Raw genomic sequence first — 16344 nt, 5'->3', positions numbered from 1 at the left:
CTATAACCAGGTTTGACCTGTTAGCCCTGTTGGACCATTTTTATAAATGTCTTCTACAAATTCTGACCAGCCGGTGACAGACAAACACGGTGTACTGTTAAATAGAACCCTTGACAACTATTTTACCAAATCCTCCCCTGACATCTCCAGGGAAATTGCTATGGCGGAGCGGCGTGCGGAACGCCGCCGTTCCGTAGAAAGTATAAAGAATAGGTCAGTTTCATTGGCATCGCTTCCCGCCACTTGCTCTACCGATACTGACATTGATGTAATAGCTAATGAGTCGGTAAATATCTTGGATAGCCAGCCTTTGGACGGGAGTGTGATAGCGCTCACAACAATTACCCCGCCAAAGACGGATACGAATGGTTTACCCTCAACTCTTCATATTAGTAGTCAAAGTATAACGAAGGGAAATGCTTTGCCTCCTGCGAAATTACTCCGTAATAGGGCAAAAAAACCCACACCCCTGCCAAAAAACTATGGTCCGCCGCCGAACAAAAAACGGCGGAAAAGGGGGGACCTGCTACAACCCAAGTTGAGTTGCTCTGATTTTGGGGAAAAAAGCCACTAATACTGTGAAGAAACCCAGTATTCTACAAGCAGATATGGAGGGGATTCATGTCACTTCTTCACCCTTACAAAAATTGTTAGCTGACAAAGAGGACAGTATGGATGTTAGTGTGGCTGTTAATGTGCCTATTGAGGATAAGGGCCTTGTCACACTACTTAACATAGAGAGTCTGATTAAATCTTATTCTGCATCTATTCTGGAGAGGTTGATGGAAGTAGAATGTAGACTGTGTAAAATTGAGTATGCATTGGGAAGTAAGGACGCTGTACTTAACAATGGTTTAAACAATGCAACTAGTTTATCAACAAATAATGCATCACCAAATAGATTAGCACCGGTCCAACCACCCTTAACTATCCCTATCGCCATTCCTTCCACATCAGCATCTACCTCCAAACCCATGGGGAATACAATCATAGCGTCTGCACAACCTAATCTACCCCCTAAACTGACCCAACAAAAAATCCAAGAACAACAGCCGGTTAACGTTGCAAACAAAACCACTGATAATACCTCTAACAGTCTCCCAGGGAATTCATCAAGGGAGGTGGGGGAAACCAGACATACCTGGGGGAAACCTAGAAAGACACCTTTGCCTGAACTCCCCCCAGAGGCAGTACCCTATGTGGTCGTCCTAACAGGGGTGCCTGTGCTGGGACAAAATAAGAGAGAGGGTTTCGCACAACTAAAGAATAAGATTATGCACTGGCTGAGTTTATATAGGCCAATTGCGAACCATATTAATGGTGAGATTGTCCATGTTCGACGTCTCCAATGGCTGGGGGGTAGACCTAAAGATATTAACGGTGATGTGGTGGTCGTGAATTTCAGGGATCCTAATGCTGTCCAATTTATACTAAACTGGCAGCCAGGTAGTTCAAATAACACAATAATCCCTAAACCACTAACATACTTTTACCCAAGGTCAGTGGTGTTCCCATCTCAGCACCATCCATCCCAGCACCAACCATTACAGTATATAACCCAAACTCAGCCAATTAATCAACCGATTGTACAGAATGCTGGAAACAACCAATATGCCCTGTACCCCCCTATATTACAGAACACAAGGAACTTGCACTATGCTCCCTGCCCTGTGACAGCCCCAGACTCTATGGCATGGAACTACGTACCGGCCAAAATACACAACTCCCAGAAAGGAAGGATGGATCACCTAAAACCCTTCACACCTCTAGAAACTTCTAATAGGTTTGATATTTTTAGCGGTCTAGATGATTGCGACTGATGTTTCTTGATTCGGGGGGGTGAGGGGTCAGAAACTATGAGTCTTGGTAATGTGGGTGCTGTCAACATTCCTGATGTACTGGTGAATCCTGTGTCTTCTTGGTTGGATAAAACTGTACCCCATGATGTAAACATTCTAGAAGAACTGGTATTACCCACAACCATTTTGAGCAAAAAGACATCTCTAGAGGTAACACCATTGGTAATACAACCTGTGGTTCCCATTAGCTATGAAGAGACGCCAAGGGCTTTCCCTGAGAGGCCATGTGCTCTTGAGATGCCGGTTAAATTGGTCTGTTGGAATATTGCTGGAATTGCAAAAAACTTGAGGGACCCGGAGTGGGCGAACTATATAGAGTCTTTTGACCTCTGTTTATTACAGGAAACCTGGGCAGTGGAGACGCCCCATAGGGTGGGGTACAAGACCTACGGAATCGGTGCGATCCCCTCTAGAAGCGGAAGGCCGTCAGGGGGACTTTTGATCTGGGTGAAAATAAACTTAAGGGCAAAAATTGAGGAGATAGCTACAAATTCTGTAGATATACTAGCTCTAAAAATCACAGTTTGTAACGAGAAGAACTTATTTCTAGTAAATGTCTATAATAGGCCCTTACCCTCTTCAAAAGAATCACCAACCCTCTCAAAAATAGATTGCTTTCTGAGTGGATTAGACCCCAGGGAGGATTTTGTTATCCTGGCTGGTGATTTAAACTGCACCTTCGAGCCAGTATTGGGTATTAGCGAAATCTTCGATGAGGAAGACCAGGCGAACAAAATCCCCATTCTGGAGAATGTTAAATCAGTTAAATGTTCAACACTGGGTCTCCAGCTGATTAATTTATGCACGGAACACTTTCTTAGGGCTTGTAACGGACGGTTACTATCCGATAGCTCGAAGAAACCAACATTTACCAGGAATAATTACAAAAATAATCTAGATTTTGTGTTGGCTTCCATACCCCTTTGGCCACATCTTTTGGACCTTGAAGTAATGGAACGGTTCGAAAGCGATCATTTCCCCTTAAAATTGACTTTAGATGCTTCACTGTTTAACGATATGGTTCAGCCATTTCCACCTGAGGAAAGTGGTGTCGATAATTCTGAGATCCATATTAGTAACAACAGAAGATCTCTTAAATGGCCATTTATATTGGATCACAGTGACATCCTCAGTGAAATATATTCACTTTTTGCTGGAACATTCGGACCTTTCTTAGCTGTAATGCCTGAGGATGAAACCAAAATGTCCTTTTTGTCAATACACCAGAAATTTTTTGCTGACCTAAGATTACTAGTCACCAAAATGCCCCAAAAAATCCAGCAAAAGACCCAGAACCTGTCCCATAGTAAGCCATGGTATGATAGATCCTGCAGAGAGTCAAAGAGGGAATTATTAATTGCAATAAAGACCAAGTCTCCAATAGATGTACAAAAAGCAAGGAATAACTACAAGTCTGTCCAGAGGGCCTCAAAGATAGCATGGGAGGAAGAGAAATGGGCTGATTTGTTGCTAGCCGCTAGATCGCGTGATAATGTGGCTTTCTGGAGGCTGGTCGCAAATGGGAACCATGTAGGCAGGGTGGTAAAAGATGTTTTTCTGTATGAGCAAACTTGGGTTACCCATTTTACAAATTTATATAAAAAATATGACGACCCACATATGGACATGAATGTGGCAAGCCACGAACCCCCAGCAGACTACCTGGTCTTTACCTTAGGGGAAACAGAGCTGGCAATAACCCAAATTAAATCTGGGAAAGCCTCGGGTCTGGACAAGATCTCGGGGGACCTATATAAGCACGACCTAAAAGTATGGGCACCATATATTAATTACTTGTGCAACAAACTATCTTGCACTTTAGAATTCCCTGAAAGTTGGAAGGGAGCGGAAATTGTTTTAATTTTTAAAAAAGGAGATAGGATGGACCCCTGTAATTATCGGCCAGTAAGTCTAATGGGCATCCTACAGAAAATCTACTCACGACATATTTTACTACGTGTGAGCGATTGGCTGGAGGAAAATACAATTCTAACCAAATTCCAAGCCGGATTCAGATCAAAAGTTAGCACAATAGACCTGATCTTTAGATTCTGCTGCCTCTATTGGAAGTACGTAATGATCAAAAGGTGCCACTTATATGTTGCCTTTGTTGATTTAAGGGCAGCATTTGATCTGGTGCCTCGCAATCTCTTATGGAAAACTCTGAGCGCAGCAGGCATGCCAAATAACCTTGTCGTTCAGATTAACCGCATCCGTGCGGCACGAATTCCCCGCCCATGCTGACTCCGCCTTGCGCGGGCGGAGTCATGACGGAACGGTTCCGTCATCAGCACAGCTCAGCATCGAAGGGGTTACAGAGTTACACAAAGGGAATTTTGCGAGAATTAGATGGGGCCCAAACGGCGAACTAACCCAAAAAATTCCCATCGAACGTGGAGTCCGCCAGGGCTGCGTTCTGGCTCCTACGCTCTTTTCCCTTTTTGTAAACGACATCCCCTCATTTTTAGAGGGATGTAAAAATGACTCCCCTAAACTGAACGGCGAAAAGGTAACATCCTTATTATTTGCTGACGATACTATTCTGATTTCCCAAACAAAAAATGGTTTACAGACATTATTGGACACCTTCAGCGAATATTGTAGCCAAAAGGGGTTGGAGATCAATGGGAAGAAGACCAAATGTATGGCCCTAAATCCGATTAAACCGGACAAGGGCTGCTTAACACTGAAAGGAGTTAAGTTGGAATCAGTGCCCCATTTCTCATATTTAGGGGTGACACTAGATTCAAACTTTACTTGGAAAGCCCAAATGGATAAAAGTAAACTAATCTTTGCCCAGAATGTTAAACCAATTCTCAGGGAGCAAAGCCTGAGCACCAGTAAAGCGGTGTCCCCAGTGATGGAACTATTTAAATTCAGGGTCCAATCATCAGTCCTTTACGGTGCAGAAATATGGGGCCCTGGGTCCAAGGAGTCTTTCAGTGTCCTAGACAACAACTTTATGCGAAGTTTGGTAAGGGTTCCGAGAGGCACCCCACTAGTACCCTTGGAATTGGACCTAAACTTCAAAAGAACTGACCACCTAGTTCTGATTCGGCCTTTAATGCTGTGGGTTAGATTATGGCATGTCCCCGAACTCCAAGATTATAGAGACGGGCTAAAAGAAATCATGGCACTTGACAGCCAGACTGCTATCCCATGGCTGCGGCACGTTAAGGCTTGGTTCAGTAATATAGGATTGAAACACTTCTGGGAGAACCCCGAGCAATTACCCGCCAACCCCAAACTAATTTTAAAAAGGGCCTTTTGGACCTTCATAGTAAATAGGACTGTAAGCAACACAACTAGTGGGACCCTAGTCTCAAAGTTCTTAAATTTCAAGGACGAACCTCTTTACGAGATTTTTATGGATGAAATAGAGCCCCCACTTGCCAAAACTTTATTTTTAAAATTCAGATATGGAAACCTTTTAATTAAAACAACTTTGGCTCGTTGGGCTAGGAATCGTGATCCATCGTCCTTAGCAATGGACGAAATTTGCCCTATGTGTGAACATAACCAGATTGAAAACGAGCAGCACATTCTCCTTTTCTGCCCTTTTTATGCCCAGGCCAGAAAGAGATGGATTAAACCAATATGCTTACTGCTAGGCCTGAGGTCATGTTCACAGGCTCTGAGAATCCTAACAACAAATACATCGCAACAGATAACATTTAGTGTCAGTAGATTTTTACTTTCTATTTTCTTCCAAAGGAAAAAAATGGGGCATTAACTGTAACTGAACTGATTTGCTTGGAATCGATGTGAAGGTCCATCCTATGATTTATGATTGTATCGTTTCCGCTCCAATCATCTTCCAACATGAATTGTATTCTTTTAATCAATGTTTTTAATATGCAGTGAAATGTTTTATCCAATGAAATGTAATGTAATATATGCACTGTTCTTTTATGGCATTTAAGCCGAAATAAAGAATTTGAATTGATTGGTATAAATATCCACCAAATAAGAAAGAGCTATCAAAAATATTGCTTTCACTATCAAATCAGGTTCTGTTCACCAGTTGTGGCATGGTCCTAGAGTTAGCCAAAGACCAATAAGTGTATACACCCAAAACTAAACCCACCTCATGAATGGAAACAGTGCAAATTAACCCTGCAGCACTGGACGTTTACAGGAAATAGTTTGAGTACATATTTGGATTTGGGCATGAAGGAAGCAGAGTTCAATTTCATAGGGGTCTTTCAACTGTTAGTGAGCTATAGCTTCCACCAAAGTTCACCAGTTAATTGTGACATATCAATTTTGATCGACTTCTTCAAACTAATCTATCCTGTCAACTCTGAAAAAAGTAAATTTATTGAGAAACTAAGTAGCTTTAAGATTCACATTGTGTCTTTGAAAGAAGGCAACCTCCGATTCTATATTTAGGTTGTTGGTGAACCACGCTATTTCCTACTAAAAGAGCTGCTACTTTTCCTTTCAGAAATGGTATGTTTTATTTATTTTTTTAAATTTTTATGTCAATTTTACAATGAAGAAAAATCAACATCCACTTCAAAGTAACATGTGACCCAGTCACGGTACAAGTAAATCGATACATAGCTTCTGATATGCAATAGTCCCACCCACCTGTCCGTCCCACCCAAATCCACCTTTTTATTCAATTCCACCTAATATCCCTGTCCATATGCATGTGCAGGACATCTTTTGACCATAATACAGAAGTGAACTTTAAGATATTGCTGGTCTCTCCTTCAACCCAAGTTTGTGATCCATTTGTCCCATATCCTGTCTAATATTTTGGGGCAGCCCCTGCTAGCATAAACCACCCTATCCTCTTCCATACATATATCCATGCCTGTGAGTCACTGCAGCTTAGTTGGTACGCTAGACTCACCCCAGAGTTGGGTGATGCCCCTTTTAGCAAGCATGAATCCTAAGTGGAAAAATAAAAGTTGACCTCGTAGGAGATCCACATCGCATGAGATTCCCAGGAAGATAAACTACGATGTTGCAGGGACTGCCACATTCAGAGTGGCTTTCTGTTCCCCAACAATGGTGCTCCAATACCTGGAAATAACAGAACAGTCCCAAAGAATATGTATAAATGTGCCCCCACCCACCCTGCAGCACAGGCATTAAGGGTTAAGGGGCCCTCCGCATCTGATATATCTGGCTCCTATGATAAATCCTGTCGAGCATTTTCAGCTGGATGAGCTATAATTTAGATTTAATAGCTACTTTTTTAGGCTGCATTAGGGCCACTTCCCAGTCTACAGTCTCCATAGGTCCTAAGTCTCTTTCTCGGAGTCAGATGAGTGTGTCAGGTTTGTTATTAATGATAACGCTGTGTGTTTGGGATACCACTTTACTGTTAATTTCATCTTCCAGTATCATAGCTTCCATGGGGCTACTATCTGGGACCGACTTCCAATCTAAGGACTTGCTTACGAGTCTGGCGGTCTTGTGACCGCCAGACTCACCATGGCGCTGGAGTGGCGGGCGGCCCACTGTTTTCCCGATTGTGACTTTGTATGTCGTATCAGTCGTGGCATGCCTGCTGCGCCAGGGAACAGTCATTCGCTGGAGGTAGTGTAGGAGCACCACCACTCAATATGCTGAGCAGTGACTGGCACTGTCCCGCTCAGCATATATTGATTGCCTGGACTGCCAGCCTTTTCATGGTGGAGCCCGCTATTAAAAGGCTGGTGGTGCACCATCCATGTAGTGCTGGAACTTTTTGGCCATTCCCATGGCAGTGCCTGTTTTCAAGGCACCACCATGTGAAAGGCCAAAGGACTGGCGACCGTATTACGAGTTGTGCTTTTACAACTCATAATCAGGCCGGCGGTCCATGCGCAGGGTTGGCGCTGTGGAGGTGGCATTGAGCTGGTGCCGCTGTGGCAACCTTTAATCAGGCCCTAGGTTCTCAACCTGCAGAGCATGATGCAGTCACAGAAACTTATATTTTTTTCTTGTGGCTCGTGGTATTCTCGTTGTAGGGCCTCATGCGACTTCACTCCCCTCGTATCCACTATGTCACCTATCATGGAGATGCCTATGATATCCCAGTGGCAAAATCCAAACAACTTTCCAACCTCCCGTAACGCATCTCTCTCCAAGAACAGCATTTGCTTGGTCACCTCCCCACTACCACCTAGGTGTGCATTTATTTGGCTTGTCCCCTGTCTACCTTCTCCGACTTGTGCTATATACATAATGTATGTAAGTGTGTTTTCCAACACTAGTCTCTCCAGTCCCATTGCTGGGTCAAGTCTCGGGGCAACCCCCATTCATTATTATTCTGTAAATGCGTTGCTCACTAGAATGCTCTAATATCCAGTAATGCAATACAACAGTTTTTTACTGTCCAGTGTAACGATTGGAGAGCTATTTGGGGCATGCCCCCTTCCTAGAGTAGTTCTGCCTATTCTATTGAAGTCGGACTCTGCGGATGCTAAATGGTGTATTTTGTATGACATGCAACAGGGTAGGCAGCAGTGACGTAACTAGACCTTTTGCCGCCCGTGGTTGTAGGCATTTGCCGCCCGCAGCAGCCGCAGCTAAGAGCGCGTGAAGGGTATGGCGGCAACGGTCTCTGCATTTGCCACCGTGCAATGGCCGCAGCCCCAAAACTCGTGCCACTCTCCTTTGCTATGCCACTGTTAGGCAGTGTAATCATTTTAATATTGCAGCTCTGCCCATCAAGGATAGCGTTGGCCGTCTCCATCGTTCGGTGTTTGGCTGGTAATCCGGAATGACCTTGTCTAGATTTTTCCCTATGAACTCCATCTTGTCCAGGGTTACCTCGATCCCAAGGTTTCTGGACTCCACTTTCTCCACATGGAGGCCGCAGTTACCCGGTATATCAAATGGGCCCAGGGAAAGCAGGATCAATGTCCCCCAGTTTATACTATATCCAAAATATTTATTTAAAGGATTAGAATAATGAGAGAGATGGCGGGACAGTCATCTCTGGGTCCGCATCTAGCAAATTATTATCTGATATCATCCGCATATAGCAATTTTTAGGTCGACCTGGGCAGCGCATGTGGTGCTCTGCGAGGCATACTGTAATGTAGACTGTGGATTGTAGCACCTCCCACCTGTTATATATTTTCTTGTTCGTGCCCTTCATACAAGCCTTTTTTTTTGATTGGCTAGCATGCTTAATTAGTACCGCCTTTTCATGTTTCAGACCCACCCAACAGACTGCCCCTGCTACATGTGGTCTTACATTTTCTTTTTCTTTACATTCCTTTTTGCACTATTTTATTGTTCGGCTGAATAAGGCTTGTGTATCAGCACTGTGCCTGCTTCAGGGACGCAGCTCTTGAATTTTTCAAGGTATATTATTTTTATAATCAACACGACTGGCCCGCACAGTCGTGTTTTCGTTATATTGGCCATCCTCTCCCTGTTGCCTGATTTCCCATTCGTGTCGGAGTCCCTGCACCACCTCCCGCACGTCGTGCTATTTCAGAGCTTCTTTTTTGTTGAACCTTTGAACCTTGCCCAAGGAAGTCCTTTGGAAGATTGTTGGCAATCGTAGCGGAAATTATTTACAATTTCAAAACATCACTGTCATGCCATGCATACAAATCTCCACTTAGCTCCCCCACTCCTCCTTTACTGAAGAACATAGAGCTGATGCGTGTTTACTGTGTGCAAAGTGGCGGCGCTGTTCACTTAATCACTATTCATTCAAGGCATCTGGTCTCCTCCAAGTCAAATTCATAGCTTAATTGGTTCTTTTGCCATAAATGGCTTTTGTGTTATACAAACTGGATTTTAGGTCGAGTCTAAACAGTGCTTGCACTGTAGGCGATCTGTTGTTATTAGTTTGTGTAGTCCGACTCCTCCTTTGCTTACGATCGGCTTTTATTTTTTTTATTTGGACATTTTTAAAGCGCCTGGTGACGCCAGAAGGCGTGTCCCCGCGCTATGATAAGTGAGCAATTGCCATCCCCCCCTCCCCCAGGAACTACCTGCTAAAAAGGAAAGTTTTTAATTTTTTCCTAAACAGGGCCTCTGATGGCTCAAGACGCAAGTCTGGGGGCAAGACATTCCAGCACTTGGGAGCAAGGTATCTGAAAGATCTCCCCCCCATCCGCGCCTTCCTAACTCTGGGCACCACAAGTAGTCCCGTCTGAGAGGACCGTAAATTGCGGGTGGGCTCATAGTGGGACACCAAACTCTGAAGTGGCACAGGGGCTTTGCCGCTCAGAATGCGATGGCACGTTGAGAGGGCCTTAAACTCAACTCTCTTCTCCATCGGAAGCCAATGGAGAGCTTCGAGAGCGGGTTTAGAGGGAGACCTTCTCGGGAGTCTTAGCATGAGCCGTGCTGCGGCATTTTGGAGCACCTGAAGGCGCCCCATGACCTTGCCTGAAGCCCCCAAATAAAGCAGGTTACCATAGTCTAGGCGCGAGGTGACCAGGGCGTGCACCAGCGTCCTACGAGCCGAGATGGGAAGCAGATCAAGAACCTTCCTTTAGTGTCTGACCTTTGAAAATGCGAGTGTGCTAATGGCTGAATAGTGTTTTATGCCTCACCTTTCCATAGCAGTGAACTCCCATCGAGTATTGACTCTGGTACGAGCTGGGACGCGCATTCTGTGCGCTCCCTGTTTGAGTGCTTTTATGTAGCTACAACATTAAGGAACTCAAGCATATCCATCACATTAATGTACATCTGTAGTGGCGGGAAGCACACCTTGTATTCCATATTTTACTGTGCTCCAAATTCACTCTATTCAATCCTTTCAAACCTTTATTGGCGTACTCACTTGCTCCGCGGTCCGCCTAATTGCGCTGCAATGTAGAATGAACACGAAGGAAACCGCATCTGGTCCCTGTCAAGCTGCACAGCCATAACTGCCAAAAAGAATCCAATTAATCAAATTTCTATTTAACTTTTCTTTTATATTCACAATTTCTCCGTAACTTTTCTGTATTCACTTTTTCTATGTTCATCAATTCATTTTACTCATTCTTATGATGATTCCTCATTGTTCATCAAAAACACAGGAGAATTAAATGTTTACATATGTCAAGTTTTTATCAAAATCTCCCAATGCATTTCGGGATAATCTTTTCCTCAGGGGTATCAAAAATACAAACAAATTCATACAGAGCCTTCAACTCGGTTATACTGCTTCAGTAACAATGATTAAACTAGAAATATCTTTTAACCACTCAATAGCTAAGCTCGAGAAACATTACAAGATTTCAACAGTTAAAAAACTACTGTTCACATGTTTATATGATTGTTATTTATAAAACGTATATTTATTTGTGGCAATAGTAAGCTAAATAAAACATATGTAATAATAAATACCAGTAGTTATTGTATCGACCTTTGAAGGATAGCAGTTTTTTCCAAACTGTTGATATTTGAAGGATTAATTTGATCTATTTTATAAGGATAAAAGGATTAGTTACCATGACTGGATTTGAACCTGTGACCATAAGGTCGAACACAGGCCCATACATTTGCAGCATTACTCCACTAAGCCACGAATGTGTGCAGTTACGTGTTTTGTAAAAACATTATTATATGCTGTATTAGATTTTTATAGTTCCATATTTGTGAATATTTTAAATAAAATACACAGCGCCTAAGTTTCATATTTTTATTATATAACCTATAACCAGTTTATATTTTTATTTACTAATATGATTTGTTTTTTACGTTTCTTTATACTAGTGCCTTTTACTTTGGGTTCTCTTTCTACACCAGCAAACAAAACCCGCTACTTCCCACGCTGCAATCCCATGAATGCGCTATGCCTCCCTTTCATACGAGCACTTTTTCAATAAGGAGTAAATATGGCCTTTACACAATGCAAAAATTCTGCCCAGGTATATCGCCAACACGCTAGTCACTTTCTCCCATGGCACCCACACTTCAAGCATACTGTCATGCTGCCCGTTCAACTCCATCGAATCTAGGCGCTAACTGAAAACCTAATACACAAACTTTTTAATAAGAGGGCCCAAGGGATACAATATTTAGAGACCAAGTAGTATTCTGTGCCCAACCTTGATACGTAACTACACAAAGAAACTACTGGTCTATCAAAGGGGAGGCAGTGTGAGCCAAAAACACAGCAAAATCTGAGACGTGACCACAACCGTTCATAAATTAGAAAGGAATCCCATCAGCCCACCCAGTGGTGGAGCCTCACCATCTGGGATTAGTTGTAGGTTGTACAACCAGAGCAGCTGGCCCAAAGCAATGGGAGGTTGCACTAGGCTGTCACACCAGTGATGGATGAAGCCACAACATGTTTATGGTTAGTGGTGCTGAAAATGTTTTTGCAGTGCTTCAAGACATAATAAAGGTGTAACTAAAATTGACTACTATGATACCTAAAAATACTTTGATGTACTCTATCACAGTGTCAAGCTTAAAAACAGTGTATTGACAGTTTGAAAGAATAACTTTCAAGATGTTTTTTTATCAGTCTACATGTTTCAGCCGATCGGTTGAATTTAAACCTGTTGGCTTTCTTCAGGACCAAGGTATACTCTACTGCAAATATGACAAAAAAACTGTGCTAAATCAAAGTAAACAACTCAAAAATGGTTGGTGTGATACATCCTACCATACTCTGTGAAATCGTTATGTTGGGCGAGTCTCACAGGAGTCCTAAATCCATTCCTAAAAGAAGTTAGAAATAATACAGAATAGTGAGAAACAGAAACACCAGAATCTCTGGTCTCTGCCAAACAAAGCCTACCAATTAAAACAAAAGTTCTTTCAAGAACAACAGTTTACAATTAAGCATAATGGTAAAAATGAATGAACTCACCCATCATTACGAGGGAGCACTCCTCACCTCTCCTGGCAACTGCTCAGGAATGAGGCCCGCTCTATATGTGGGTAAAAAATATATGTAGACGGAGTGAATATCTCTGTCTTGCTTTTTCCCATCTTATAATCAAAACCTTGTCATTCAATAAAAGCAAAAGACCACGGCCTGACTGAGAGGCCCCGCTAGATGATTGTGCTTATAACTCTTAAAAAGAGCTTAAAGAGCTGGAATAGGAAAAGACGCCATCCAGAACATTATCCGACAAAATTAGACCGGTATTAACAGAGAAAGGGCCATTAAAAGACAGTTCAAAAAGACCCTGCTAAAGACATTATGGACTTCATAGCTCGTCCATTTAGTTTTACTTCAAGCCCCTTATGAGTCAAATTATTGTTAGCATGTCACGAGAATCTATCAGCCTGATTCATCAAAGACCCGTTTTGCGATTCTTTAATAGCGATTCATAAGGAATCGCTATTACAGACTCGCAAAACGGGATTCATGTAGGAATCGCTAAATAAAATGCGATTCCTACACATTCCTTATTTGCGATTAGCAAACTGCTAATCGCAAATAAGGAATAACTCCCCATTCATTCCTATGGGCCAAAAGGCCCATAGGAATGAATGGGGAGTATTCCTTATTTGCGATTAGCAATTAGCTAATCGCAAATAAGATAGCGATTTAAAGGGTGCCAGGGATGTCCAGAGGACACCCTGTAGCATCCCTTAAATGCAAATTTAAACAGGTGTTGCGCACACACATGTCCAAAGGACATGTGTGTGTGCAACATGCAACTTAGAAAAATGCTTTTAAAAGTTTTCGCTATTTACCACGAGGTTTGACCTCGCGGTAAATAGCGGCCCAAAATTGCGATTTCGCAATTTGAAAATGGATGATGAATTGCATTTAAGGAATCTCAGATAGAGATTCCTTAAGTGTAATTCCTCGAAAATTTGCGAATTCGCTATTACCGAGTTTTGCATTTGGGCGAGATTCTGATAATCAGGCCCTTTGCGAGCGCAATTCACCTTCATGAATCTAGCTGTATGTATCCAAATATATAGACCCTATTCTTTTCGATCTTACTGCCCTCGTAGGGGCCAAATGACTGAAAGTACTTCTACCCCCCTGTGTATAGATCATAGTGTCGACATAGGGCAGAAAGTTATTAATCAATTACTAGAAGAAATCATTACCAATCACTCAAACCCGCTTACAAGGAAGACAGTCAAAGTGCATATAAGACAAGAAATACAACACAAAAACTGCGCTCCCACAGAGACCCCTCTCTCACCTGTCCGTCGGTACCTCTGGCTTTGTCTAAGCCGAAGGGGAGGTAACCGACCGGGCAGGGAGGGCCTCTTTAACCCTTTCGCTGCGGCGGCTATTCCGCTGCAGTGCTAAGAGGCGGGGGGGCGCACGGCGCTCTGACGCTGGTGATGGAACAGCTCCGTCACGCCGCTCGGGTGAGCTGTGTGCCGACCGCTCGAAATCTGAGCCGAGCAGGCGCGGCAAGCGGGCCGTAACTGAACGTTCCGTCACCAGCACAGCCCACCCGAGGGGCGTGACGGAGCTGTTCCGTCACCAGCGTGGGAGGGGTTAAGTAGTAACAGGTAGAGATTACCTCATTGGTGAGTTGGTATGATGGAATAAGATCCGGTCGAGTGATCTCGGAACCAGAAATGCAAAGGACGTCAAACCCGCATTACCGGACTCCGCCTCACGCCCGCACTTCCTGAGTCACCAAGCGCATGCGCAACAGTATGACGTTGCCACGTTGTCACGTCATATCGCAAAGGAGTATGGGAGGGTTAGTTCTCTGAATTAATTGACCTCAAAAACAGAATATTGTGTCAATTCCGTCAAATTATTGGTATCGCGCTCATGATGATGTTGTGTAAATTCTGCAGAAAATTATTGGTATCGCGCTCACGATTATGTTGTTTATAGAAATTCCATTAAAATGTGGGGATGCAGCCACCTTCCTTCGACAAATGTGTGGATGCAGCCACCTTCCTGCCACAATCATAATTAGAAATCCTGTTCATAATCTTTGCAGCAACTAATATTTGCAAATATGTTATCTTTTCGTGATAAGTTGGGCAAATGAATACAGCTAACCTAATGTATTCTGGGAGCTGTGTTAGAAGTTATATACGTCATTGTTAATCAACCAGATTACCCAGAAACGCGTGAAAAGACCTTGCATACGACGTTACTACAATACTAGATGGTTTAGCAAGGTCTATTGATATTAAACAATCAAAGTCTGGTCATACAGTAAATCTGCCTGGAGGCCAATAGAAGTGTATTACATGTCAGGCCCACGTCTACGCTAGTAATAGCAGTAAGAGTCAGTGCAAATACTTGCGACAGCAGACCAAGATACTATAAGTAGTCTGCTTTTGCATCATATCTTACAACACCATTTGTTTGGCAGAAGTCTAAGTATACAGACTCGGACCGGGAACGTTGACCTCACATGCAGAGCCAAGATGTAGTAGGCAGAGGGGACCAATAATATTGATGTTGAATGTCCTCAGTGACGTTTATACCCACGAGACATAACTCTCATGTAGTGTTGTATGCTACATTGCGAATTTCGTGGATCAATCAAAACAAATAGTGATCCACGGAATATCGTCGTTTAGCCCTTGGCTGTCACGATTAAGCTTAAAAATCAATTTCTGTTCTTTCACAAAAAGAGATTTAGCCGCATCACTGACATGTGGCGGGATGAACAGCTGTTCCAAAACAACCCATTTCATATCTTCTGCCTTATGTTTAGCACTTAGAAAGTGGTTGGTTAAGTGTGTAGCTTGTCTATTGCACCTGATTGTGCTTTTGTGCTAGTTGATTCTCAATTTAACTTTACAAGTCGTCATGCCTATGTATTTCAATGAACATGGGCACGTGGTCATATAAATAACTCTTTCAGTGTTACAGTTGGTGTGTTTTTTGAGAATCCATGGTCTACCAGTACCAATGTCCACACTAAATGTTTTCTGTGTCTGGGGACATGCCGTGCAAGTGCCGCACGGATAATGACCTTGGATAGCAGGCAGATCCCACAAGGTGCTAACTGGCTCCTGTACTTGATTTCTTGGTCTAGTATGGACTAAACTGTCACGTAGACTTATCCCTCTTTTAAATGAACAGAGTGGTGTCGGAATGGTCTCACTGGTCACATTCAAAATTTTCCAATGTTTCCGTACCACCTTCTGTACTTGGTTGGATAAAGTACTAATTGAAAACCCCCAGGCTGCACATTCAAAGCCCATCCTGTTTATACCACACACACTAGCACCTTTAAACTATGCTAAGAACAAGCCCAACGAACTCGGATGCATTTGTTTCTTTATAGGTACATTTATTTTGTACACTATAATACAGCCATTGGGCCGAAGACGCCTGGTCTTATTGCTTAGAGGAACTGTTAATCCCCGCAGTATATAAAGAGTTAAATTGTATGATGTTTAAGGGCTACTACATTCTAATTCTGTCACTGTTTGCTTCGTTCACCAATCACTTTGATCCTCCTAGCAGGGAGGGGGTGGGGAGACCCAGAGAACACGTGACCGTGGATGAAAAGGCAATGATTTCCGCTTTGGGGCAAAGATGGAATGTCTATAAATCAATGAAAAAATTGGAATGAAAGTACAGTATCTTTAACCTGCACATCTGTTGTAACTTTGAAAA

The 16344-nt window shown here is 43.0% G+C and overlaps 2 protein-coding genes across 2 annotated transcripts in view; both read left to right on the top strand.

Annotated features, from left to right (window-relative positions):
• The window catches only part of LOC147702949 (uncharacterized), a 4293369-nt gene that overhangs the window by 13781 nt on the left and 4263244 nt on the right, over nucleotides 1-16344 (top strand). The gene's annotated exons all lie outside the window — the stretch shown is intronic.
• LOC147702952 (uncharacterized) lies at nucleotides 1857-7930 on the top strand. The gene is made up of 2 exons (XM_086929460.1): nucleotides 1857-3629; nucleotides 7826-7930. Exons 1-2 carry the CDS (start codon nucleotides 1857-1859, stop codon nucleotides 7928-7930), a joined length of 1878 nt encoding a protein of 625 aa, XP_086785586.1.

This window comes from Lissotriton vulgaris, chromosome 7, assembly GCF_964263255.1.
Source record: "Lissotriton vulgaris chromosome 7, aLisVul1.2, whole genome shotgun sequence".
In the NCBI taxonomy this organism is placed as follows: domain Eukaryota; kingdom Metazoa; phylum Chordata; class Amphibia; order Caudata; family Salamandridae; genus Lissotriton; species Lissotriton vulgaris.
The sequence above is the reverse complement of the archived record's forward strand: the minus strand, read 5'-3'. Positions and strand labels throughout refer to the sequence as shown.